This window comes from Aulonocara stuartgranti (assembly GCF_965226115.1).
Source record: "Aulonocara stuartgranti genome assembly, chromosome: 20".
In the NCBI taxonomy this organism is placed as follows: Eukaryota; Metazoa; Chordata; class Actinopteri; order Cichliformes; family Cichlidae; genus Aulonocara; species Aulonocara stuartgranti.
Window position 1 is genome coordinate 4,287,101 of NC_138956.1, and position 26,198 is coordinate 4,313,298.

Below are 26,198 nucleotides of genomic sequence, written 5' to 3' on the forward strand. Positions count from 1 at the left end.
TGCGCTGCTTATGGCTTTATTAGCAAAGTCAAATACTGGCTGAATATGACTGGAGGCTACATACTCACTGCCCATTAGGATGTCTCATATGCAATTATGCAGTTATTTCAAAAGTGTCCCCTTTTTCCCATGCAGAGTTTGTTCAGATATATTCTCCGTTTAGCCATATTCATCACCAGATGACGGTAAAATACATCCTCTTTCAATAAAAAAACAAAAAAAACAACCCCCCCCCCCCCCCCCCCCCCCCCCCCAAAAAAAAAACCAAAAAAACAACTGAACTCCACCTGGCTTAAAAAATAAACACACATATCCAGACTTGAATGTTAAAACAACTAACAAGATCACAGTGACAGACATAATGCAAAATGAACATCATCAGATTATACAAGGATACAGTCATTACACTGATAGAACATAGCAGTACACAACTAAGCAATACTGAACACACAAAGTGAGTCTCACTACGTATATATACTGTATATATAGTTATTAATATATATAGGAAGGCAGGTTTGCTTTGAAGAGAACAAAGACACTCTTTCTTTCTATTTTAGGTCCCTTGCAATAGCACTAATTTATACAGAATTGCAACCTGTATTTTAAATGACAACACAGAGGAGTAGACCACCCATTACCCACAGCAGATTTAACTGGACTGACATCGGGTTCATGCAGGGAAAACACAACCATTTCCCAGTGATCTGGTAATTTAGCGTGCTCAATAGCGGTAATATCTGTGTATTGTTTCCATTTTTAGCTTCTCAGCTTTTGTCTGGGGCTCAAAAAGGTGAGTAGTCTGAGTGGGGAACAGGTTAAAAGCTCAAAACGGGATTCTGTGAAATGTGAGCATCCTGGCCAAATGGAACCAGTCTGCGGTAATGCTAAATGCGGCTCTATTTAAGTAGGATTTTAGGTTTTTTTGGTCCTCTTCGTTTCTCCACCTGGTATTCCAATGTGTGAGAGAGTGGAATGATTCACACACACACCACCTCTCAGATAAATGTGACTTCCTTTTCTCGCCCACGCAGGAGACGTTTAGTGGTGCACACAGTGTCTGTGACTATTCCACCTATTTTGCGTACAAGCCTACTGCACCCACAAATGTGTACGTCTTTGTGTGTTTAGCTGCAAGATATATTAATAACTATCATTTCTAATAGAAGGTATTCTTTGAAGCTGAATTCAAAAGCGTAATGAATTATCATATCTTACAGTACTTTTCACCCGTGTGACTAAGTTGGAGTGTAAATGTGTAAAGAAAGGTGCAGGCATTTCCCTCATTAACAAGCTGCAGACTACCTAAAGGGCGTTGCATTCATTGCCTAGTTGAACGATTGCTTTTGAACTAAGTAAGGGCAGCTTCAATGACAGCGGTACACAAACAAAGCAAACACATCTGGGCTGAATTGTGGCTGTCGGTATACAGAGAGCCAGGGAGAATGGTTTTGTGTTGCTGTGACTCATGATAACACACCAATCCCCTTCAGCTCAAAGAGACAAAGACACAGAAAGAAGAGGGACGCTACATCCCATCAAAGGAAGCAATTAGCATTTACTCCAGGCTGGCCTTGTCGTATTATGTCACGAACACCGCGCACGTTAATGAAATCTTTCTTGTTTTTGCTAAGAGACAGTCTCCTGTTTAAAAGTTGTTAATGAAATATGCGCCGCACACCAGGTGTCTTGCACATGAAATTACTTTTACAGTTAATTCAGTAATATGTGTTGGCAAAGGGATCTTTTCAAAAGATCCCGGGTCCCCTGTGTTAACTGAAAATTTCCTGTCAGCAGCCACAAGCACTAAAATGAGCCTTTTCTTGTCAAATTATGCACAGCCTCATGTTACGCATGAGCTTAATTTTCTGGTGGAGTCAGGAGACTTTTTATTGTTATTTTGCCTTCAGTGTTTACCTGTTAATACAACCTAGATCCTTTTCTAACCACCATAACAAACAGCTACATTTTCTGTGATATGAGGATCTGCCCATCTGAGCAAAATGCAAGATGAAATACTTTATGACAAAGTTTAAGATGTATGGGTAGAAATTTGTGCTATTCGGGGATTTTGTGCAATGTGCAAAAATGCAATAAAATAAACTCTGCAGCTTTTTTTTTTTTTTTTAATGTTGCGGCTGACAGAAACTAATGCTGTAACTTGACCGGGAGAAGGAGTTAAACTTGACGGCAAGTGGCACCTCGGTGGACGACAAACAGAAGCCTTGTCATCCTTGTAAGGAGTGTGGCACCTTTCTGTATACAGAATTCAGACGATCTGTTGATAATCAGTCATAACAAAATACTTCCCTGCACCTAATGTGTATCTGTTGGAGGTGCTCACTGCTTTTAATTGTGTAAGACTGCAAATGTTTCTTTGGGGTTATACTGTGCAGCAACTAAGAGGCAACTTTTTTGATGAACAATTCATTTGTGAAAAATAATTAGCGTGGAGTTAGTTAGCAGTTAAACTGATTCCCTTAACATATAGCTGCTGGAGTATGATGTAGGATGAATATGACCTGTGGTGGTTTGTGCTACGTCAGTGAATGACTAAACATCTGAAAAATCTGTATCTTTCTTTATCTTACTCATCCAGTTCAGGCTGGGATCTCGGATAACATTGTTTTATGGCGTGCTGTTTTACTATAGAGGACTCAAGGTTAAGGTCAAATGTATTCATAGCCTAGTGACGTCAGTCAGTCTAAATCTCTTTCTCCTTGATAGAGGAGAGGTACATGAATCTGTGCTCTAATGTTTACTTACAATACAAGCTACTCTAATCCTTAATAATAAATATAATTATGAGTTACCCATGGATTCAGTATGTATACTATTTGTGAACTAAAATTCTTCTTACATCTAATTTCCGTCTATGCCTTTTATTTTCCCAACTTTTTCAGTTTTATTGATCACTTCCTGAGTGCTGACGTCAACGACAGGACATCTACGTTTCGCTCTCGTAAGACTCTTAGTTTTCCCTTTCCGTCTACACTGATATTCCTTCACAGTATGAATATTAAGTGCTACAGATCAAAATGCTGGAAAAGTTCTGCCTATTGTCCTTTTTGACAATGAGACAGTTTGATTTTTACTCCCTTTGAAATCCTACTTTCACTCGCCAGCGACCGCAGGTGAACATTTCTCGGCAGTTTTCTCCCACAAGGTCACAGTTCACATGAACTAAAACATGGCTCACGTTGTATCACCTACATCCAGTCATGTGGCATCCACTGTCTTTGCCAGTCTCATCTCAGACCACCATGGGAGTGTCTGAAAACACGGAGCTGATGGACTCTGCCACTGACTTCTTCCTTTTGCCCTTCATTAGAGAACCAGCCTCTGCATCCAGATCATCATCATCATCATCCTCATCCCCATTGGGGTTCAGCTTACCATTTTGTCCCTGCAAGTCCTTGGAGTCTATGAAAGCCACATGCCTGTTCAGTTCGGCCTTGAGTGCCGGGTCCTCGTGTGTCGGTGTCACACTCAGCATTGAGGAGTGGATGCTGTCCTCACCCCGAGTTTTACCCTTGTTAGGGCAGCAGAAGCAGCGACATGGCGTCAGGTAAAGATACATAAGCACCAGCACCACACTGGCCAGGCAACCTACCAAGGTGGTGTATGCTGTGTTCAGGGTCTCCCCAGCCCCCTGCATGGTGAAATTGTGAACCTTGAGCACTACGTAGATAGTCTCATTAAAGCTCTCACTCGTGGCAAAGCAAGTGTAGGTCCCAGAGTCCTCAGACCTCACTGAACTAATCTGCAGACTCCCATCTGACAGGACTTTAGCTGTCTGGTTGCTCCCAGGTGTCACCAGAACATTACCGGGCAATGTCCAGGTCTTTAACATATTTCTGTGTTTGGTGTCGCAGCTAAGAATCAGTGTTTGCTCCAGAAAAGCCTCTTCGTCTGCCTCCTTGAATGTGCTGCAGTTCATAGTATCACCGCTGAGGTCAAAAACGCGTGCTTGGGTTTTTTGTGGGCCAGGTAAAACACAAGTGTAGTCGTCTTTAAAGTCCACAGCAGAATTGAGCTTTCGCATGTACCAGTGTACCAGGAGGGTGTAAAGGTCACAGTGGCACAGCAGAGGGTTACTGTGGAAGTAGAGGCCATTTTTAATCCAGGCGGGCAACACCTGGAGCTCGTCAATGGGCAAAATCTTGATCCTGTTGGTGGATACGTCCAGGAGGCTGAGTTTCTCTAGGCGGGTCTTTTCTTTGACCAGCTCCACAGGGAAGCGGGAGATTTGGTTCTGGCTAAGGTACAGCTTCTGAAGGTTAATCATGCTCACAAAGGCTGTGCGGTCAATCTGTGAAATCTTGTTATTGTACAGCAGGAGGACTTCTAGGTTGACCAAAGGCTCAAAGATGAACTCATCCAGCTGCTTTAACTCATTAGAGGACAGGTCCAAGTAGCGCAGGTGCTTCACATTTGTGAACGCCTCTGAAGACAGGAACTGGAGACCATTGTGACTGAGCAGGAGGTTATGCAGATTCGGGAGCTTGGCTGGGGTCCACTCAGATTGCAGTCGGATTATCTCATTATAGCTGACATCCAGCACAGAAGTGTAGAGAGGTAGACCAGTCGGGACGATGGTCAGATTCATTTTGGAGCAGCTGACGATGTTCGCGGCGCAGATGCACATCTTATGGCAATTTAGTGTAGAACCCGCTGCCTCTGGGAGCCAGAGGAGAGTCGCGCAGAGGGCGAGAAATAAGGCCCATCTCTGGGACTTACTCCAGTGAGGTAATGTTTCCAACAGGCTGTCACCTGTTCTGGTGGAAGGCTGCAACATGCTTGCAGTTGTTCTAAATCCCAGAGAGTTTCACTACAATCCCATTCTCAAAAGAAAAAGCACAGAAGAGCAGCTGGAGGATTCTCAGGCACATTGCTAACTGAAGGCTGAAAGAAGCAGAAAGATAAGGCTTTTAGACAGAGTGTTTGTAAACACAAAAACATCCATTCACAAAGCGGAGGGAAATGATTCAAGTCATAAAAATAGGACAATGGAAAATCCTGCATTTAAAAAAAAGGGGCGACCACATCACAATTTCAAACACTCTCTCTCTTATTGAATGGTCTTCTAACTGGCGACCTGATTCATGTTTTATTGAAATTTTAGCTATCGTTGTTTTATCTGTTATACATTAACTGCATTATTATAATCATACCTACCTACTGCAGACCACCAGAGTAAATAACCACATATATTTCCCCCCTCCGAACCAGTTTGAACCTACAATACCACATCCGCGGTAACCACTGTCTCCCAAGCTCACATCTCCCAAGCGCACGAATAAAGACAACAAACTTTCCTCTGCAGCTTTGCACCGTGCGCGTCTTTCTTTAAAACAAGTAAACAAGCACGCCGCAGACGGTTACTCACGCTAACCCATGTGCATTCACACTTTCTGGAAGACAAGAATTGACCCCCCCCCCCCCCCCCCCCCCTTCCCCATTTCCCTGGCTCACATTATTTTTCTGGCGCACATAAAAAGACACAAATGGCACTACGTTAAAAAACACAACTAAAATATATAATTGTTTACATCATCACCATTTTCTGAAATACCCTTGCCCATTTGTGGATGAGCAGTTCAGTCGTTGCATTGCACCATTCTGCTGGAAAACAGACATCACACGCCGTGAGGCGAGAGATGGGGAGGGAAACCGAGAAGGACACGTACCTTCAACCGGGATGCAGCGGCGCTTAATTTCATTAAAACGGCCCCTTGTTTGTTTACAGCGTTGCTGCATTCAGATATCCGCCGTCTGAGTCTCCGTGTCTGCCGTTGAGGACGGCAACGGATGCAGGGAGGAGGGAGAGCACTAGAGATCTCCTCGCCAAAATAATAATCCCCGTCCACGAGGCATCCAACTCTTGGTACAAAAAAAAAAGATTATATAAAGAGAAGACAACTACACGTTCTTCTAACTAACGATCATCAACAGATAAGCGACCGCGTTCTAAAACCTATGATTTCATTCAAATGTATTGCTCGGAACACGCACGACCGCACATCCGTCTCTTGAGGATAATTGGCGCATTTTGCGTTCGGATCTCGTCGGGTCTCTGCAGCTGCCACTGAGATAATCAAGAGTGAGCAGTCTGTATCTGACAAGCTTCCCGTGGATCCTCATAGGCCTGCTGCTTTCGCCGTGCAGTGCTGGTCTGCAGAGGTTGACGTGTGTTTTTCGGCTGAGGCAGCGCGCTAAAACCCAGAAGGCGCTGTTTACAGAAATTAGCTTCACCAAAGAGACCCAGGAGAGGAAACCAACCAACTGAGAAAATTAGGCCAAGTTTTGGGGGGGTTGCTTTTTTTTTTTTTTTTTTTTTTAAAGCTGAAGTATTTTAGCAGGTCTATATCTGCGTGGTTGTGATTATGTAGTATATATGGCAGTTTTACATCACTAAGATTACCACTAATTTCAAGATTTTGTGCACATCTATGTTTTGCTAAAAACAAAAAAGACCCAAAACAAAACATTACATTAAATATAAAAAAAATATATACAGAGGCCTTATTGACTGCTTGGCATTTCATATCCTGACCCATCACGCCAGGCAGACACTTGGACATGCTTTTAACAGGGCCTGCATGCAGATGTTGATCAGGTATGTTGTTAACCAGAAGCGATACAGTTATTTGGGATTAAAACAGTATCTGGTACAGAGAATCATCTGGTGGCTGAATGTCCCGATCTGGTAAATAAGAGGCAGATTTCACACACATGTGTGTCCCACATTTTTCTCTGCTTGTTCTGGTCCGTCATCACTTCCCATCTGACAGATGAGCGCGTTAACAGTGACTACATGTCCTGAATAGGGCTTCTATTTTTATTTTGGCCCCATGGAGGTACCAATAAACAACCCCAACCCACCCAAAAAAGTTTGGATGCTGTGTAACATGTTATAAAAACAGAATGCAGTGAATGGAAAGTGGAGCATATCAAATGTTTTAAACTAGGACATTTTACTACGTCATGAAACATATTAGTTATGGCAGAAGCACACCTTTAAAAAACTGTGACAGCTGCAACAGAAGGCTGGAAAAGTGGTACTAAAAATAATAAATAAATAAAATAATTTTGCAGTTAATTAGGTTAACTGGCTACAAGTCAATAACATGATTAGGCATAAAAAGAGCATCTTATTTTGCCAGAGTTTCTCAGAAGTGAAGATGGGCAGAAGTTAACCAATCTGCAAAAAAATAAAATGCTTTTTCAAAATGCAGGACAATTTCAGAATAGTGTTTCTCAGCACAGAAAGATGTTCAATATCTTATCATCTACAGATTCTAATATCATCAAAAGTTTCTAAGAATCTGGAGAAATTTCTGTGCGCAAAGACCAAGGCCGGAAAACAGTACAGTACTAGATGCCTGTGACGTTCTGACCCCTGGGAAGTATGCATTAAAACGAGGCATGATTCTGTCATGTAAGTAACTGCGTGCGATCAGGAACATTTCGAGAAATCTCCAAAAATCATTGTATGTGATTTCACTGTGCCATCTACAAATACAGGTTAAAGCTCTATCGGGGGAAAAATAATCCAGAGCATGGTGCTGTCGTCTTTTCTTTGTGAAAAAGAAGATTGTTCTGTAATTTGGAAAATAAAAATTTTAAATTCTTTTTGGAAAATCCACTTGACAGCAAAGGTGAGGGAACATCCAGGTTGTTATCAGTACTAAGATCAAAAGCCTGCATGTCTGACAGTACAGAGGTGTTTTGGTGCCTATGGTATTTGCAGCATGCAGATCTGGAAAGGCACCATTGTCGCTGAATAAGATGCAGGTTCTGGAGCAACATCTGTTCCCATCCTGTCCTTTTTAAAGATGGCCTCGCATATTTCAGAAAGAGAATGCTAAACCACCTACTGCAGCTAATACAACAGCCAAGGCTGTTGTCCACAAACTGAAAACATCGTGCAAACATAGAGCATCGTGGAAAAAAAATACAACAAAATAACTGGTAGTTTATCTGACTGATAAATTCATGAGTCAACCTTGATTAAAAGGAGCTTCTCAGCAAAATCATCTTTACATGTTTTTCCTCTGCCCTTTATTACTCTTCAATAGTTTGTTCTGGCATGATTTGCCAGTTCTGAAGATTCCCATTGCAGACATGTGTGCTTTGATTTTGAATGTAATTCTGTTCCTGAAATCCCAAACAAACACATTTGAAAAAGCTCAGCTTCGAAGCCTCTTTCCAGAAATCATGACCCACTTACTCAAAAAATGCACAAACCTCGCTGTGAGCACCTTTATGTAGGAAGTATTTTCCCCAGTGTTGGGACTAATGCGTTATTAAGTAACGCGTTACAGTAACTACGTTATTAGATAGGGTCGTTACTCGTTACTTCGTGTGGTGGCTATCGCAGAGCTTCCACAGATTCAGTAACATTAGCAAGTGGTGGAGGCCAGCAGGTGGATGAGGGAAAGATAAGATAAGATAACCTTTATTAGTCCCACACGTGGGAAATTTGTTTTGTCACAGCAGGAAGTGGACAGTGCAAAAGTTATGAGGCAAAAATTAGAATACAATAAGAATAAATACAGTACACAACTGTACAGAATAGAATAAAATAAAATACTATATACAGTAGAATAAAATAAAATAAATATACAATAAGATAAAAATAGAATACAAATACAAATACTATATACAACTGAGGGGAGGCAGGAGGAGAGACCCGAGGCGGCCGCCGGTCCGAGTGTGAACTGGACTTCAGGTAAGAAGTTATGACCTGCAGTCTATCTGGGTCAGATATAAACCAAGTTTAGGTGCAGTTTATTTTCGTTATTCTGACTTTTTCCGTACTGCTACTAGCTAGCATGACGGAGTTTCTATACAGCTGGGTGGGTGCTATGATGATGTTGAACTTTATTTTGTTCACAAGGTTAATTATTAGAGTTGCCAACAGTCCCGTAAAAAACAGAATCGTCTCGTATTTAGAGAAAATATTACGTTTCGTGTTGAGGTGAAAAGGAACAGTTTGTCCCGTAATTCACCTTCAATGAAAAAGACACAAAGCTGGATTTATTCTGTCTTTGCTGCACAGCTGCCTCTTCTTCTCTCATTCTCTCCCCCTCCCTCTCCTGTTTCTACTTCAATCATGAAAACTGATCAATGATCAGCTGATCGGCTTTTCTCTCGTTTATTTATCGCCCACTTTGCACCAGAAAGAAACCGCCGGATGTCGCGCTAAACAACAGCAGCACGTTTAAGCTTGATCAGCTGTTGTTAGAATTTATTTAATATTACTTTCTAGTATCAGCTGATGTTTGCTGGAGCCACAGCTGTAAAGCTGCTGGTCATGATATGGTTTGGTTATCTGGTGAGAGGGAAACATGAAGATGAAACCAGGAGATGTCCTTACTGAATCATCAGAGCTGAACAGGTGATGGAGAAACAGGTTTACCTTTTAGGTGACATAAATGAGTTGAAGGGAAGTTATGAACAGTTTCTGAGAGACAAATAACACCAGGATCCTTTTCTAAGTAGCTGACAGCTGGTAACTGTGCAGGGGCGGGTCTAGCAAAGTTTTGCCAGGGGTGCAGGTAGGGCATTAACAGGGAGAGGGGGACACAAGGAAATACTTTTCTTTCTTATTCTCATTTAAAATGTCTAGCTTTTAAAAAATAATTATCTGAATCTTACAACAAACGATTGATAGATTGATGCATATATACCATCAAAACAGTGTACATCACTGTCACAACAGTGTTTGTTTTCATTCAAAGGCTTTATGATTTTTGCTATAATGGTGGGCCGGTCTCTAGTCACAATGCCCGGGCCGATTTTTTGTCCCAGTCCAGCCCTGTATGCAACTCATCTGCAGTCTGGTGTTACCTACATCTTCCTATTCAGAAGGCAGAATTTCAGAGTTCTGAGTACAATCGAAAGCACCACGACTGCAGTTTTTGTGTTGGATGATGCTGTGACGTAGGCTAGAATCATGGCGGCGGTCAACGACGGTCCAGGCGTGGGATTTCTCTCGTGGAAATGTGCACATTATTATTATTTTTTCTATTGGTAGGTGGCACAGTGCACTTGTGGCAAGTAAGCAAGCTAGAAGACTGGCAAAGTTATGGAAGCAACACATTAACAAGAGAATTCTGAGTAAAACCAAAGTTACTTTCCCTAGTAACTAGTTACTTTGAAAGTAACGAGTAACTTGAAGTAACTGAGTTACTTTTGATAGAAGTAACCAGTAATGTAACTAAGTTACTAATTTAAAGTAACTTACCCAACACTGATTTTCCCTCTACTGAACTACACCCACCAATGTATCACTGCACTGCAGAAGAAACTGCAGAAAAATGTAAGAAGAGGCTCGTACTACTGACATTGGGACAGTTTCTAGGACCCGGAGGAAAATAGATATATTTGATTACATTTGAGTGGCATCTATGAACCCCACAGACTCTATGTCTCTAGGCAGCTCGCCATGTCTACTCTTTGAGCCCTTATAACATTGAAAGCACATAACCTACTCCTTAAATAAAATTTTTATATATTTAGTTGGTGATTAGGTTGCCATTTTAAATCTGCACCTTAGTGCGTTATTACATGTTTGAGGAGGGCAGGTGGCCACCAAGCTTTACAATGCTTCCCTGACGTAGCCCATCATAGTCTTCTTCACTGTCCACACTCTGTTTATATATTTGATTAGGTCTGTTTCTGTGTGCTGACTGAGCGGGAAAAACCTTGTCATTTTTTACTCAAGCGAATCCACCCACATGCTGCTTTTTGAGATGCTTTATTTCGGGTTTTCCTCAATTCACAGATCTGCTGCAGCGATTCCTAGCTTTGGCAAAGCTGTGAGAGCCTGTGCATTGCCAATAAGCTGCTACACCAGTGTAGCCTCCTACTCAGAATGCCACCAGAAATCATTTAATAAATGAAAGTCACAGCAACAAGAGACATTTTATTGTCAGATTTAAAAAATTTTTATAGCAACAGATTTAAAAAAATAATAATTTTTTTTAAAAAGCACACACGGTAACCGACGCTTGTGATGGACCCTCAGTTTTGTGGCACCCTGAATTTCATCCCTGTTATTTAAGTATCCCCTTGTCTTTAGTGCGTCCTCATGTTATTAGTGTCCCGTACATAAATGACATCAAGCACTCGTCTCTCAAAAAAAGCAGAGAGGCTTTCTGTTGCTTCAGCGTCACCTGGATTTCGTGCTTTAGCAAGACACATTTCTGTGTTGGTGAAAGGCTGGATCCCACCTGTCTGAGACATCAAACCATAGCAGAATAAAAAGGCAGAAGCTTTGCTGGAAGCTGGAGTTGCCTTAAAAAGATGTGCTTTGGCAGGTGTAACAAACAGATCTAAAGCAGAGCATTGTAGATGGACACCACTCATTATTTGCTTTAATGATATTCAGTGCCAAATAATTTCTCTAAGCACAAGCTAAATCCTCTGAAGAAGCTTTCAGCAGGTTTCCAAGTAAAAGCAGACAGTGTTTAGACTACACACGCTCACACAGACAGACTATAATACACTAGTGTGAACCCCATTAATTCTCTAAACATACACCAAACATGACCAAACTCTTTCTCACTGCACCTTAAGTAAAATTCTAGGAAACACAGGTACGACTCTGCGTGGCTAAACATTGTGCGAAACCGCTGTCTGACCGAAGCTTTGGAGCTCTGTGACTCTGGTGAGATGGAGCTGAAAGTGATTAATGTTCTGTTCGACTCCACTTCCTGCTGTGATAGGGATAGTGTTGCCAGGCAACTGCCGGCGGCCTTTCGTTGACTGTTTTGGCTCTGTGTTAAATCTGAGGTGGCCTTGCCTTCTCTTGTTCTTGCACGTACCTGCTCAGATGGGATTTCTCGTACAGATCGATGTTTTGATAAATGCAAAAAAAGAACGAAAAAAGAGCTCCAGGTAAATCAGTGTTCCTCCACGAGCTCAGAGACTGTTCGACAAATGAAGGTACAAAGTGTTCTCTCCTTTATAATAATTCATCAGCATGTATTAAAATATTTAAGGGATGAAAGTGTGGTGGAGCATCTGTCTTTGTCTGCAGGGCAGTCAAAGCAAGCAGAAACCTCTTAACTCCATTAATCATTAAGTAGTGGCATAACTATTAAGTGACTCTTGCGGCAGCCAGGAAGTCATTTTTTCCACCTCAGACGCTGAAATGAAGTCACTAGAACAGAAACAACTAGAACCTGTTTCTGCACCTGATAGCGTGTGTGTGGGGGGGGATCTTCTTTTTTTTTTAGATTGCACCAATGCAAACGTGTAAATGTTTACATAAAGCTGTGTCTCTATGTGCTCCACCTGGCTCCTCTGCTGACATGGTAAACACATGCTCTTGTCACCAAGCTGTCTGGTTTACACAACAGAGAACTACATGTCATCCGCAGTCATCACAGCTACCTCTACACAATGGCACAGAATATGACTTATTATTATTTTTTCCCCATACTTGTGGTTGTCCTCATTAACGCTTTGCATTTGTTATGAAAGTCTGAATTTGCAGCAAAAGATGTTTTCTAGAAAACAAGTGAACCGTAGAACTAAAAATAGCAAATTTATTCTACAAACATGGCACACCATGGTTTATTTACACATCCAGTATAATTATAGATCAAGCTGATCATTCAATTGGAGTTATTTTTGTGTTCATATAGGTTTCATTCAGTGGTTATTTTTGGTGTCTGTCAGCTCCTTTTAGCTGCTAAATGGCCCGGTATTTTTACTAACCAATCACTAACTATCGCTTTTTTGTTGAAAAAAGCAGCCTGCTATAGGCTGAGTAAACCTAGATACTAGTAGATTCAGCTAGATGATGTTTGATCTGTTCCAATGGATGACTTTGCAAAGCGTAAATATGACAGAAAAGGAGGGCAATACTTTTGGACTTTTAGCCATATTTTGCAATAAGATGTGTTGCATTGTACGCCACTAGGAGCCTTGAGAGTGACTGCGTAAACCCCTGCTTTCATCCAAGGAAGAATTCACAATCGTTGTGGGTTTAACAGCCTTCTGACTGACAGCAGCGTTGCCTATGGCCTTTGTAAGATAATGAAACCCAGGGGCCAAGCTAACGTGTTTTTTTTTTATATAGGACAGAAACATTTCTGTGTAATAACAGCAGACTGACCAAAGACATTTCTTTCCATCTTAGGAAAAAAAGCCTGTCAACAGATATTAAAAAAACACATATTGTCGCACTCACGATGTCCCAGGCTCAGGTTTATGAAGTGTAAACATTTTCAGAGCTCTTGAAATCAAATTGTGGTCCATGAAGTCAAATGAGTTTGACACACCTGAACTAAACACACTATAAATGCCAATAAAACTGGCATTTCACCACGTCAAATTGATTTTACATCACCATTTAATATCATCTCATGATAAGTAATAGTGGATATTAAATACACGTTTGCTTCACATTGCAAAGATGCTTCCCAGTGAACTAATGGTTCATTAATTTCTCACTTCAAGGGCTAAAGTGTCATTTTTTAAACATCTGGTCTAGCTTCTGGAGGTAAACCTCAGGGCAGCTTGCACCACAGACATCAACTGGTCATTATCAGTGTTTTTGATACAGGTAAATGGATGTAAGTGAGGTGTTAAGCTGTTTTGGCTTCTAGTTGTCCTTGCAGTAACACTTCCTTCGAGACAAGCAGATGTAGAAAAGGTCTCGTGAGAGAGGAAGAGAAATAAAATGTAGCACTGATCTTTGTTTAGCCCGAGTCTGGCCTGCTCTCGGTTTCCATAGCAACACTTTCAGTTTTGTGTTTGAGTAGACGAGTAGGGATGAGACGAGGTCACTCGACAATCACGTCTTAGAGAAAAAGCCCACATGGACGGCACATGCTTCAGTAAAAGCCAAGCTGTTTGTAATACTGGCACATCTTATTTTCCCATCACTTAGCAACAGGCCGTCCTTTAGCCATGTGCAGATGGATAGCAGAAAGCAGTTACTCTAAATCACGGAGAAAGGGCTTCAGGTGTCAGCCTACATGAGGCACTGTGAGCACTAACAATGGATACAATCGGGAGGCATTGTTTTCACTAACCAGTTAATGTCGTCACAACTGCAGTTACATGCTTTGTTATTAGAACTGTGCATAATAACATCTGTCAGGCAAAACTGACGTGACTGATGGCAGATCTATTCAGTGCAAAAGGCAACCTCTGGGGCGAAAAAACCAAGCAGTACAATGTAAGCGCCAAAACCTGCAGTTCCTCATATAGCCACTTGAGGCTGGCTCCAAAAGTGAGTCAATTCCCATAGATTCCCATGTTAAAATGACCAACTTTACAGCAGTAAATTTTCATATAACACAACCATTTAAACTCTTTAAATGTTTAAAGTTGTCATTATTAGGGATTCGTTGACAGGTGGATGCTGTCACAGGCTGCTGTAGCCTTGACCTATTCACTGGACTTAACCTTAGCGAATTCGACTCACTGAAGTTAACTGAAAAGCCCTCGACTATGTTTATGGTGTAGCGCCTTTTGGAGCATTTTCGCTGAAATTATATAACAAACAATATCGCCTGCTCTCACTTCAAGGAGCCTGTGCTCCAGTTTTGCCATTTGAAATTCTAGTACTTTATTTGTATGTTACTTAGTTCCAGCGTGTCTATATAATGCACCTATAAAGTATATGGATGTACTATGCTAACCAAGATTGCTAGCTTTATAGTGGGTGATGTGACAGTGGTGTAGTCCATCTTTTATATACAGTCAGTTAGAGAAGTGACAAATAATTTTTGTGTGAATCTGAAACAAGCTCTTTCATCTCCTATCACTTTAAGCCAGCTTTCTTTCTTTGCACCATATGATCTTTTACATACAGATTATGATTTAAAGTTGCATCAGTAAAACAAAGGATATAATTATTTGTCGATACTGATATATTCCGAATAAAGAGAGCATGAGTAAGAGACAGCGCATTTCCCAGGTTGTATCTTTAATACCTGTTAATCCACTCCTCAGGGCAAAAGCAAGGAGGTGATGCATGTCAGCTGTTCCCAAATGAGTCGCATGATTCTCAGTTAATTAACTATGTGGGAAAACAATGATAATCCTCTGTCTTTGTAATAAGTGCTGTTCCCCTGCACTCAGTCAAAATTATGTCATCCCCTGAAGATGCCAAGAAAGACCAATGGCCCGTTCAAAAAAAAAAAACCAAATTCAAATAAAACCTTTGATTTTTAGAAATCACAGTAGAAGTTTCAGATTATCTGCATGTCTCATTCATTATATTCATTACATTCATTATGACTGAGCATCTCTTGTGACTCCCTGCTCTGGTGCCATTATTGGTGTAAGAGAGAATCAGCATGTGAAGCAGCAGCAAAGAGAGTCATTACTCGGCTAAGAAAATATCTGGTCCTGCACAAGACTAGAACTGAGTAAAACCCAGAGTTCTGCATGTTATCTGCGCTAAGAGCCCATTATACCAGGGTGGACAGGTTAAAACACTGACCCGGAGGGTTTGTTTTATGAACACTTTGCTTATCTCTGTCACTTTTCAATTCTCAGTGTCTGTGTCTGTGGCCACTAGTGGCAAACCAGCTCTCAAGTCAAACTGCAATGACTGTGCCCCAGGGGAGACAGAAAACCTCATCTGCATTATGGAGTGCAGTGCTGTAATAAGGGCGAGAGTAATGTATGCAGACCCGAATGACTCTTTATCCTTGGAAATGATGGCTTCAAGTTAACATTCACACTTTTCTCTAATTCAAATGGAGAAGCACTTAACACAGCCATGCACTTCCAATGCAATAGAATAGAAAAATGGATGCTTCTTTTCGAAATCAGAGCTTTTCACAGGAAATGAAAATGAATTAAATCTTTTTTTTTTCTTCCCCTAAAAGCGTCAGAGGACTAAATATGGAAACATTCCACTGTATTAGGCTCATTGCTATATGATACAGGAAGGGAGTGTAACTGAGAAGTTGAGTGGATATACCTCCGGAGTCATAACAAAGGGAAGATTAAGTATCATAAATAAATCTGCTGCACCTTCACTTAAAATGAAAAGTCCACCAAACCATAAATCAAATGTGTGGCTCACAAGTAAGATGCCGAGAGACACAAAGCTGAAAGAGCAGCTCCTTGATGGGAGGAGAAGGAAGAGAGAGAGCAAGAAATAGTTGCACTGAATGTCCCTTGGCCTTGAAGACAAGTGTCCCATTGCACCGTAAGATCAGGGTGTTTAAGTGTGCCTTTACTTATTCATCACTAGGCTGTGAATAATGGAAGACACACGAGGAGGATCCTTGTCAGCAGGCTTGAACGCGCACAGAGCTAAGAAAAAGCAGCTCTCTATTTTTACTGGCAATTTCAACAAGTCACTTGTATGTCTGTAACTTACTGTACATCTATTCAATTAATGATCATGTCAGATGGTCTCAGATGGTGCTAAAATTGGCCATCATGCACAAAGCACCCTTCTCAAATCACATCATTAGCTGTTTATTATTATCAGGCCCTGGAACGAGGGCTCCCCTGAGCATTGCTTCTTCTCATTGCCCGTGAACTCTGGCCTTCACAGTGCCAGCCTAAACAAAACTCGACTGCCCTGATTGCATAAACTGATTCATGCATGACTGCACTGCAGTGACTCCAGCATGAGTAAGAGGATTTCATAAACAGGTTTTAGACTCCCCCCCAATGTCTAATCAATCCTCTGTCTTTGCTTTGTCCCGCCAGCATGTGGTTTGCTCCATCCCACAATGCACTAGTGGCAGCAGTCGGCACAAAATGCCAATACAGCTGCAGCTCAGGCAAACAGGCCCAGCCCCATGTTAAGCTGCGACTGTCCATTGCAGTCATTATATAATGCTGCTGATGCCCATGGCAGAGCATGATTAGGGAGCGAATGACTCAGTTACTTTGGTGCTGCAGGATGTATCTATTATTCAGATGTGAGTTCGTCCTCAGTTGCTCTCCCTTGAGCCCGTCTTCCAGCCACGGCTGGACAGTCGCTCAGGAGTTACTGTGAAGAAGCAGCAGAGGTGAAGAGCTCACTGCAGCACGCCTCCAGCAGTGAGCAGTTCAGTTTCAAGAAACACGGATTATTTCTGCAAACAGGAAAATTCACAGTTTAATTCTGCCAAATTTACTAGGAAAGCCATGAACGTGTGACAGTGGAGCTACAGGAAAGCGATATGTCAGAATGTTTTCTGTATTAGTTGCTTCTCGATTTAGAAAGTCTCAGGATGTCGCAGAGTCATGTTTCTGCCCACCTGACTAATGTACGCCCACTATTTACTCTCCATTAAGCTCTCTCTCATTAAGTGTCCACTATTTCACTCTGCCTGTGTGCCATTTGCAAGTAGCACACAGTGCACACTTGAACCTTCTGCTGTGACGGAAAAACACTGAAGGCTGCAGTGAGAGTTAACCAAAGCAGCCTTTAGACTTTTGTCCCATTTATATTATCAATAAGGGCATTTTTTAAATTTAAATTCTTAATGTAGGATCTTTAATTGCAGTTTTAGTCTGTGGCGTTCTTTGGGTCAATTAAATACACTATTTCTTTAATGAATTTCCTTTTTCCGTTCTTCAGCTGTTAAATCTGCTTGATGCTTTATTTACAAAGCTACTGCAGCACTGGTCCCATCACACCAGTTGGCTAATATCAGTTATCGATGGCTTAGTCGTATCAAAGCACAATCCAGAACCGAAGTAAAAAGCCTGGTGCTACAGAAAACGTGAGAGGGACGGCGTTACAGTAAATTAGATTTTTTTTCCCGAGTTTTTGCCACTCTGTAATGATCTGTAATGATCTCTTTCTTCGGGAACAGCCTTGTGTTGAGCTTCAAGGGATTTAAAAGGCTCTACTTTGCTCCGTGTTGCCTATTAATCACAGGCCTCGGCTTTCCCTAATGTGTGGACTTTTTCTGGGAACTGGGCTTTAATGCTTGGTCACTATTACAGTTGCAGTGTCTGCTGTCATGATCAGAGAGCTGTGTTTGAAAACAGGAAATAAAATTTTATATTTAAAGGTATAGTTCACTTGAATACATAACTTCTCACTGCTAATGGATTTTTACTTGCACTGAGTTTATTTTTACATCTGATTCAACACTAATGACAGAAACAGAGACTTTTCAGTTTGTTTGTTTCTGTCAGATATAGAAATCCTGTAGTTAGTCCTTTTTCTTAATCTGCCCTTTTTCCCAAATAAACCCATAAACACACACACACACACACACACACACAATATTTAGTTTCCTGTCCCTAATACTGTATTATTGTGTTATTATTTTGTAATCTGTATCCAGACTGGAAGCTTATTTGAAAAGCTTTGAATTAATCTCCTTATTTTTTATTATCTAAAAAAGGAAAAAGGATATAACCCACATGTTTACAGCAATCATAAAGACAATTTGTCTTTTCAAAAAGAAAAGTTTGAGAAACTTAATAGTATATAATGTCACTGATCATGTGTAAAAACAAGCTGGAAGGATGTGGATGTATTTACACAAGTCTTAGCTTATCTCTTGTTCCTTGTTGGCCTTTATAACGTCGGAGAAACTGCAGTCACGACTGATATGGAAGATTACAGCCAAAAATCAAACTTATCTGTAAATGGAAACATAAAGGTTAGAAAAATGTTCTAATACATAAATAGATTTACACTAATAGAGATACACTTGGTTTTTTTCTGTAACAGAAAGATGGATGAGAAAATAAATACTACTGGGTCTTTAAAATGACAGATTAAAGCCAGCAGGCAGTTAGCTTAGCTCAGCACAAAGACTGCAAAGAGAAGGAAATCCTAACCGGTCTTGTTCCTTATTTCCCGCAGAACTGTAGAAAGTGTAAAAACAACTGCTTCTGTTTTCGTCTTAGTGCTGTTTGGGAGCTTTTCTTGCAGTCACCGAAGTGTGTCTGAGTGAACGACTAGCTTGAAGGCTTCTTGGCTGATTTTCAGATTATCACCCTTCTGAAAGCTGACAGCTGGCTTGCATTATTAACCATCCAGCATCTGTCTGGATTTCACAACATCATCCCTCACCTCCCCTCCTCCAAATCCTGCCTACAGGACTCAGCTCTCAGTGGTTCTAATGAGGAGAGAAGATGTGCAAGATTGCAGTGAAGAGAAGCCTGAAATGAGGCCTGATGACAAAAAGCTAGTCTATTCACTGTGCTCTCTCTGACTACACTCGGCCCTGCTGGTTTTATTTTTTTACTTATCAATTAGGATGTGGTTTAGATACGTCAGACCACCAGCACCACACTGGGTCCCAACCCACAAATGTTTTTATTAAAATATAACCTCAGTGACAAATTATTCTAAAATTTGGCAGGTTGTCGTGTCAAAGTTTCGCTTGTGCAGACCTTGACATTTGTAATCTTCTCATAAATATGTATGCCATGACTATTTCTGTCACCTAGTGTTCAGTTAAAGTGAGTAATACCCTTTCATCGGCTGTCAAACAAGACAGAGAAATATTCACACATGAAAACTTTCATTTTAACAATCATTTCCCGTCCTGTTAGTAATTTTAAAACGGACCCCAATTAACAGTGTTGCACAAAAAGAGGGAGCGTTTCAAATTAATATTTAACATGTCATTAGCCTCATTAGTTAAAGTGGTTTATTTTATTTAAAACGAGGAAAGAGCACCTCACTGAGAGGTGCACGCAACCAAAGGTAGATGAGATTATTTATCAGTAATGTTGTTAACAAATTACTTAGCTAAAATAATGGAGAAGAGCAGTGAAACCTTGAGCTTTCATGGGCAAAAGGGGACATATTTCATTTTGTGGCCTCATTTATATTTTGATATTTAAGTCAAGCTTGAGGGATGGCTCAAGCAACACGATGACATTGGTGGCATGGGGTGCAGTAATAAAGTCTGGTGCAGACATTTATGTCTCCCTGAGGCTTAAAGTGAGTTCTGTAAAGCTGTACATTAAGGGAGGGAAAGAACTTGAAAAATAGGATAGGCAATGCATCAACAGGTTTGTAGACTTGATCATGCTGGAAAGGATGAGCAGCAGGTTAGGGTAGTTAAGAATAAGATGGAAATTTGCTAACAAGTGAGTGTGAGAAAATTGAAGGATTACTTCAAGGATCTGATTCATGTAGAAAATGAGAGAAAGGAGGACAGATGGAGGAAAGTTAATGAATCAGGAAGTGCACAGGATAAGCAAGAAGGACGTTAGGGCAGCGATCAAAAGGATTAAGAATGCAAAAGTGGTTGGTCTAGATGGCATACCTGTGGAGGTAAGACAGAGGAGTAGACTTGGTAATCAGATTGTTTAGCACAACTTGGAGAGTGAGAGAATGTCTGAGGAACAGAGAAGAAGTGTACTGGTACCAGTTTTCAAGAACAAGGGTCACATGCAGAGCTGTAGTAACTACAGAGGGATAAAGCTGTTGAAGAGCTGTTGAAGCTAGAGAGGTGGGAGAGATGGGATCAGCAAGACGCAGCATGGCTTCATGCTATGATTTATGGTTTGGAGACAGTGGCACTGACAGAAAGACAGGAGGTCGAGCTGGAGGTGGCAGAGTTGAAGATGTCAAGTTTTTCCGCTGGGAGTGACAGGAATGGACAAGATTATAAATTAGTACATCAGAGGCACAGCTCAGGTTGAGCAGTTTGGAGACAAAGTTAGTGAGGCAAGGTTGAGATGGTTTGGACATGTGCAGAAGAGGGATAGTGGGATAGTCGCTGCCAGGCAAAGGAAAAAGCGGAAGACCTCAGAGGTGGTTCATGGATGTATGGATGATAGGGATAGAAGGAAGGAAGGGGAAAGATGATATGCTGTGGCAACCCTTGAAGTCAGCACCTAAAAGAAGAAGATAATTCAGGTTTCCATATATCCTTATCATCCTTTCATTTTTGTTGTTTTTTTAGCACTAATTACCAAATGTAACCAAGTAAACAGCATATCTTACCCAGTCACATCCTTAACATTTAGCTTGAAACACCACTGTGACTCATAAGTACTCACTTCACGACTGCATTCATATTTCTTAGAAAACATCTTTGTTATTTTATTTTAACAGCAACTTTTTATGCTCATTTTCAGACTCATATTTTTATGCTTTGTCTCTATAGTAGGTTTTTTTCCCCCCCATAGTTCAGAATAATTCTTATGCAACTTGTACAGGGCATTGATGATTATGGGTCTGTGTACCTCCCCCTCTCTTTGACATCTTACAGATCCAAAACAGAAAAAAAACTACAGAAAACAGAACTATATTTTTCAAACTTTGGAAAAGATTAATAAGATCACTCACCATTGTAACAGTATATACAGTGGCTTGCAAAAGTATTCGGCCCGCTTGAACTTTTCCACATTTTGTCACATTACAGCCACAAACATGAATCAATTTTATTGGAATTCCACGTGAAAGACCAACACAAAGTGGTGCACACGTGAGAAGTGGAACAAAAATCATACATGATTCCAAACATTTTTTACAAATAACTGCAAAGTGGGGTGTGTGTAATTATTCAGCCCCCTGAGCCCCCTCAGTCAATACTTTGTAGAACCACCTTTTGCTGCAATTACAGCTGCCAGACTTTTAGGGTTTGTCTCTACCAGCTTTGCACATCTACAGACTGAAATCCTTGCCCATTCTTCTTTGCAAAACAGCTCCAGCTCAGTCAGATTAGATGGACAGTGTTTGTGAACAGCAGTTTTCAGATCTTGCCACAGATTTTCGATTGGATTTAGATCTGGACTTTGACTGGGCCAGTCTAACACATGGACATGTTTTGTTTTAAACCGTTCCATTGTTGCCCTGGCTTTATGTTTAGGGTCGTTGTCCTGCTGGAAGGTGAACCTCCGCCCCAGCCTCAAGTCTTTTGTAGACTCCAAGAGGTTTTCTTCCAAGATTGCCCTGTATTTGGCTCCATCCATCTTCCCATCAACTCTGACCAGCTTCCTGTCCCTGCTGAAGAGAAGCACCCCCAGAACATGATGCTGCCACCACCATATCTGACAGTGGGGACGGTGTGTTCAGAGTGATGTGAGTTTTCCGCCACACATAGCGTTTTGCATTTTAGCCAAAAAGTTCCATTTTGGTCTCATCTGACCAGAGCAGCTTCTTCCACATGTTTGCTGTGTCCCCCACATGGCTTGTGGCAAACTGCAAACGGGACTTCTTATGGTTTTCTGTTAACAATGACTTTCTTCTTGCCACTCTTCCATAAAGGCCAACTTTGTGCAGTGCACGACTAATAGTTGTCCTATGGACAGATTCCCCCACCTGAGCTGTAGATCTCTGCAGCTCGTCCAGAGTCACCATGGGCCTCTTGGCTGCATTTCTGATCAGCGCTCTCCTTGTTCGGCCTGTGAGTTTAGGTGGACGGCCTTGTCTTGGTAGGTTTACAGTTGTGCCATACTCCTTCCATTTCTGAATGATCGCTTGATCAGTGCTCCGTGGGATGTTCAAGGCTTGGGAAATCTTTTTGTAGCCTAAGCCTGCTTTAGATTTCTCGATAACTTTATCCCTGACCTGTCTGGTGTGTTCTTTGGACTTCATGGTGTTGTTGCTCCCAATATTCTCTTAGACAACCTCTGAGGCCGTCACAGAGCAGCTGTATTTGTACTGACATTAGATTACACACAGGTGCACTCTATTTAGTCATTAGCACTCATCAGGAAATGTCTATGGGCAACTGACTGCACTCAGACCAAAGGGGGCTGAATAATTACGCACGCCTCACTTTTCAGTTATTTATTTGTAAAAAATGTTTGGAATCATGTATGATTTTCATTCCACTTCTCACGTGTGCACCACTTTGTGTTGGTCTTTCACGTGGAATTCCAATAAAATTGATTCATGTTTGTGGCTGTAATGTGACAAAATGTGGGAAAGGTCAAGGGGGCCGAATACTTTTGCAAGCCACTGTATGACAGGAAATAAGGAACAGCAGAGTAGGCACTCTGGTAACAATTTTCAAAGACATCAAATGCATATAGTGAGATGCTACACCACACTGACTGCATTATTTATGTACTGCACTCTTTGCAATAAAGTGTTTTTGTAAGCTGCCAGTGATTTATCTGATTCTTTGCTCAGCAGTGATGCTGCAGAAAGGCTCATTTGTAAACACTGCAGCAACACAAGCCTACAAGCCTCCTTATGCATCACTCCCCAGTCTCTCTAAGTTGACCTTTGATGGTTAATAAAGGTTTGAATTCATACAAATCTGCTGACTACATAATAACTCACACTGGAAAAGCTGAATGAAAAGATTTTATTTCTTCTCCATAAAGTTTCATTTGACTATTATGAGCATGCAGACATGACAAAAGAATTTTCCAAAAAAGAAGGGTTTCGATTTTTTTTTAATGATTGAGCTCAGTTGTTATGTAATGTATTTTGTCTGAAGAGGACGAGAGAATAATCCTCTTTATGAATAATGAAAAATTTACAGATTACATCCTCTCCCATTTTATGAAAAAACAAAAAAACTGAGAGGTGGGCTAAGTGATGACATCCTGGGGTCAACTGTGCCATCATTTATGGCAGATGCTCGCTCAGAGGAAATGCATTTGAGTGCTCGTGTTTGTGTAGGCTAGTGATGTTACGACTAAAACTCCTGAGGTCCTGGTGTTAGCAAGCGAGGGGAACGGGGTTTATAGTATATTGAAATTTTGTTCGTAACAGCTGTGATGGAACTTTTCCACAGAGGGGATGTGTTGGATTCAACCACGCATGATAATATAGGCATTAATTAACTCACTGACTGCACTGATTGCACTGCAGCTGTGGGAGTTTTGAATAATAGTTGAGTATATAAGTGCTGTCCTCTCACAGTAGAAGGATAGAAATATACACAACTTTTATTACAGTATAAAGAAAGATTTTAATTTTGTGTCAGGACCCGGCCTCAGAATGACTGAGAGAAGAAAGTGATGCACCAGCTTTTGGCCTGAAAGGGTCAGTTATATACTTATTTTACACTTATCTTAGTTATAGTCTTTTCCTCATTTCTTTCTATTTTGCTAGAACAATGGGATGCGCAAATAAACATAGAAACAGAAAAAAAAACTAAATTAAATATCTGAATTTATCCTTCAACACAGCCTGAACTATCTTAGGCAACTTTAAGTAGTCTTCAGAAATAGTTCTCCAGGCTTCTTGAAGGACATTCAAAGTTCTTCTTTGTACGTTCGGTACCTTTACACGATCCAAGTGACTAACTGCTTGATAAAATCCACAACACTACAAACCATGACACAGCCTCCAGCATATTTTAGTGTTGTTTAGTAATGTTTTAGCATGATTCAGTGAACAGTTGATGGATCAACTGAAGGACCAAATGCTTCTCTGACATCTTTGCTGTTTTTTCTCCCTTTTCTTAAGGATACTGTTCGTCTCTCTTATAACCTATTTTAAAAATCTGTCTCTTTTGAAGAAAAATACACAGAAATGAGGGTACTTAGAGACTTTTGCACAATACTGTGTATTTGTGTTGTTTTAGTTAGATTAGCCTGGCTTAAGCACAAAACCACAGACACATGTTCATGTGACCAATGGAAGGTCCAAAACTAAATAAATAAGGAAATAAAAATTGTAGAATTTCAGCTCTCAGATGCTAGTTTGACAAAAACAGGAAGAACTGGAGTTATATTGTACCTCTGTGTGTGTGTGTGTTTCTGAACTGTGTCCTCTGAAGAGATGAAGGGTTTTCTTATCACACTAAAAAAGCAGCTAAGCTCCTGTAGGCTATTTGTGACTCATTCAAAGCCTTTTTTCCTCAGTCAGATGCCACATAATCAGCTGATTGCCCTATTCATGGACACCGTCACCTCCAGTAAGCCACAGTCCAAAAATCTTTCTAGAGATGGGAAGCAAAGGCAGGGAAAAGTGTACTTTGGAGCTGATGTCAGTATTTCATGTAAACTTGTAAGTAATTTACTGAAAAGATGCATTTTTTAAACCATAAATGAGCAAATGAGTCATTGAAATGACATCACATTTCTCACAGTCAGTAAGAGAATGAAAAACAATAACTTGTATGGGAGTCATGATGTTCTCACAACAATAAGTGTGACAAGAAAAGGAGGCAAGGCAAGTTTATTTGTATAGCACAATTCAACAACAAGGTGATTCAAAGTGCTTTACAGAGACATTAGAAACAAGAACAAATAAAAAGCATGATTTAAAATTGAATAAAACAAGCAAATAAACTAACTAACTAGTTAACAAACAAACAAACAAACAAACAACAGTATATAAAATCAAAACAGATAAAATCAGAACAGTAGATAAAATCAGTAGTTAAAAGTAAGTTTTGAAATTTAAGCTTAAAAGTGTGGATTTGGTGCTTTATTCAAATGCAGCTGAGAACAGGTGAGTCTTCAACCTGGATTTAAATAAACTGAGTGTTTCAGCTGATCTGAGGCTTTCTGGGAGTTTGTTCCAGATATAAGGAGCATAAAAGCTGAATGCAGCTTCTCCGTGTCTGGTTCTGACTCTGGGAACTGATAAAAGACCGGATCCAGATGACCTGAGGGATCTGGATGGTTCATACTGGGTCAGGAGGTCATTGATGTATTTTGGTCCTAAACCATTCAGAGCTTTATAGGCCAGCATCAGAACTTTAAAGTCTATCCTCTGACGGACAGGCAGCCAGTGTAAGGACCTCAGAGCTGGACTGATGTGGTCCACTCTTTTGGTCTTAGTGAGGACTCGAGCAGCAGAGTTCTGAATGAGCTGTAGTTGTCTGACTGATTTTTTAGGTAGACCTGTAAAGATGCTGTTACAGTAATCAAGCCTGCTAAAGATGAATGCATGGACTAGTTTTTCCAGGTCCTGTTGAGACATCAGATCTTTTATCCTTGATATATTCTTGAGGTGATAGTAAGCTGACTTTGTTATTGTCTTAATGTGTTTTTCTAAGTTTAGGTCTGCATCCATCACTACACCCAAATTTCTCGCCTGGTTTGTGGTTTTTAGAGGCACTGAGCATCTGGTAGCTCGAAGCCGTGTGTTGCTTTGTTCTGGTGAGTAAATCTAAAAATTAACATAACTACACATCTAAACATACTCTATATAGAGAAAAATACAATATGGGGTAAAACACAACAGCAGTAGAAACTGAAAGTACCAAATCAGCAGTAAGTAACTGGGACTCAAATGCCTGAAAGTGACCATATTATGCCTACTTTTTTATTTTTATTACTTGGCTCCTCTTTCAGTTTCGGTGTTATTATACATCCCCAGGCAGACA

The 26,198-nt window shown here is 40.7% G+C and overlaps 1 protein-coding gene across 4 annotated transcripts in view; it reads right to left on the reverse strand.

Moving 5' to 3' along the window:
- Nucleotides 1-272: 272 nt before the first annotated feature.
- The window catches only part of amigo1 (adhesion molecule with Ig-like domain 1), a 38,691-nt gene continuing 12,765 nt past the window's right edge, over nucleotides 273-26,198 (reverse strand). For 2 of the 4 annotated variants that reach the window (XM_082517971.1, XM_082517972.1), the window contains exon 3: nucleotides 273-4,902. In XM_082517971.1, the coding sequence (XP_082374097.1) occupies nucleotides 3,251-4,795 (1,545 nt within the window). In that variant the 5' untranslated portion in view covers nucleotides 4,796-4,902 and the 3' untranslated portion in view covers nucleotides 273-3,250. Of the gene's footprint in view, nucleotides 4,903-5,175; nucleotides 5,388-5,687; nucleotides 6,283-26,198 lie in introns of those variants that run through there. The other 2 variants (XM_082517969.1, XM_082517970.1) reach the window with 2 other exon arrangements.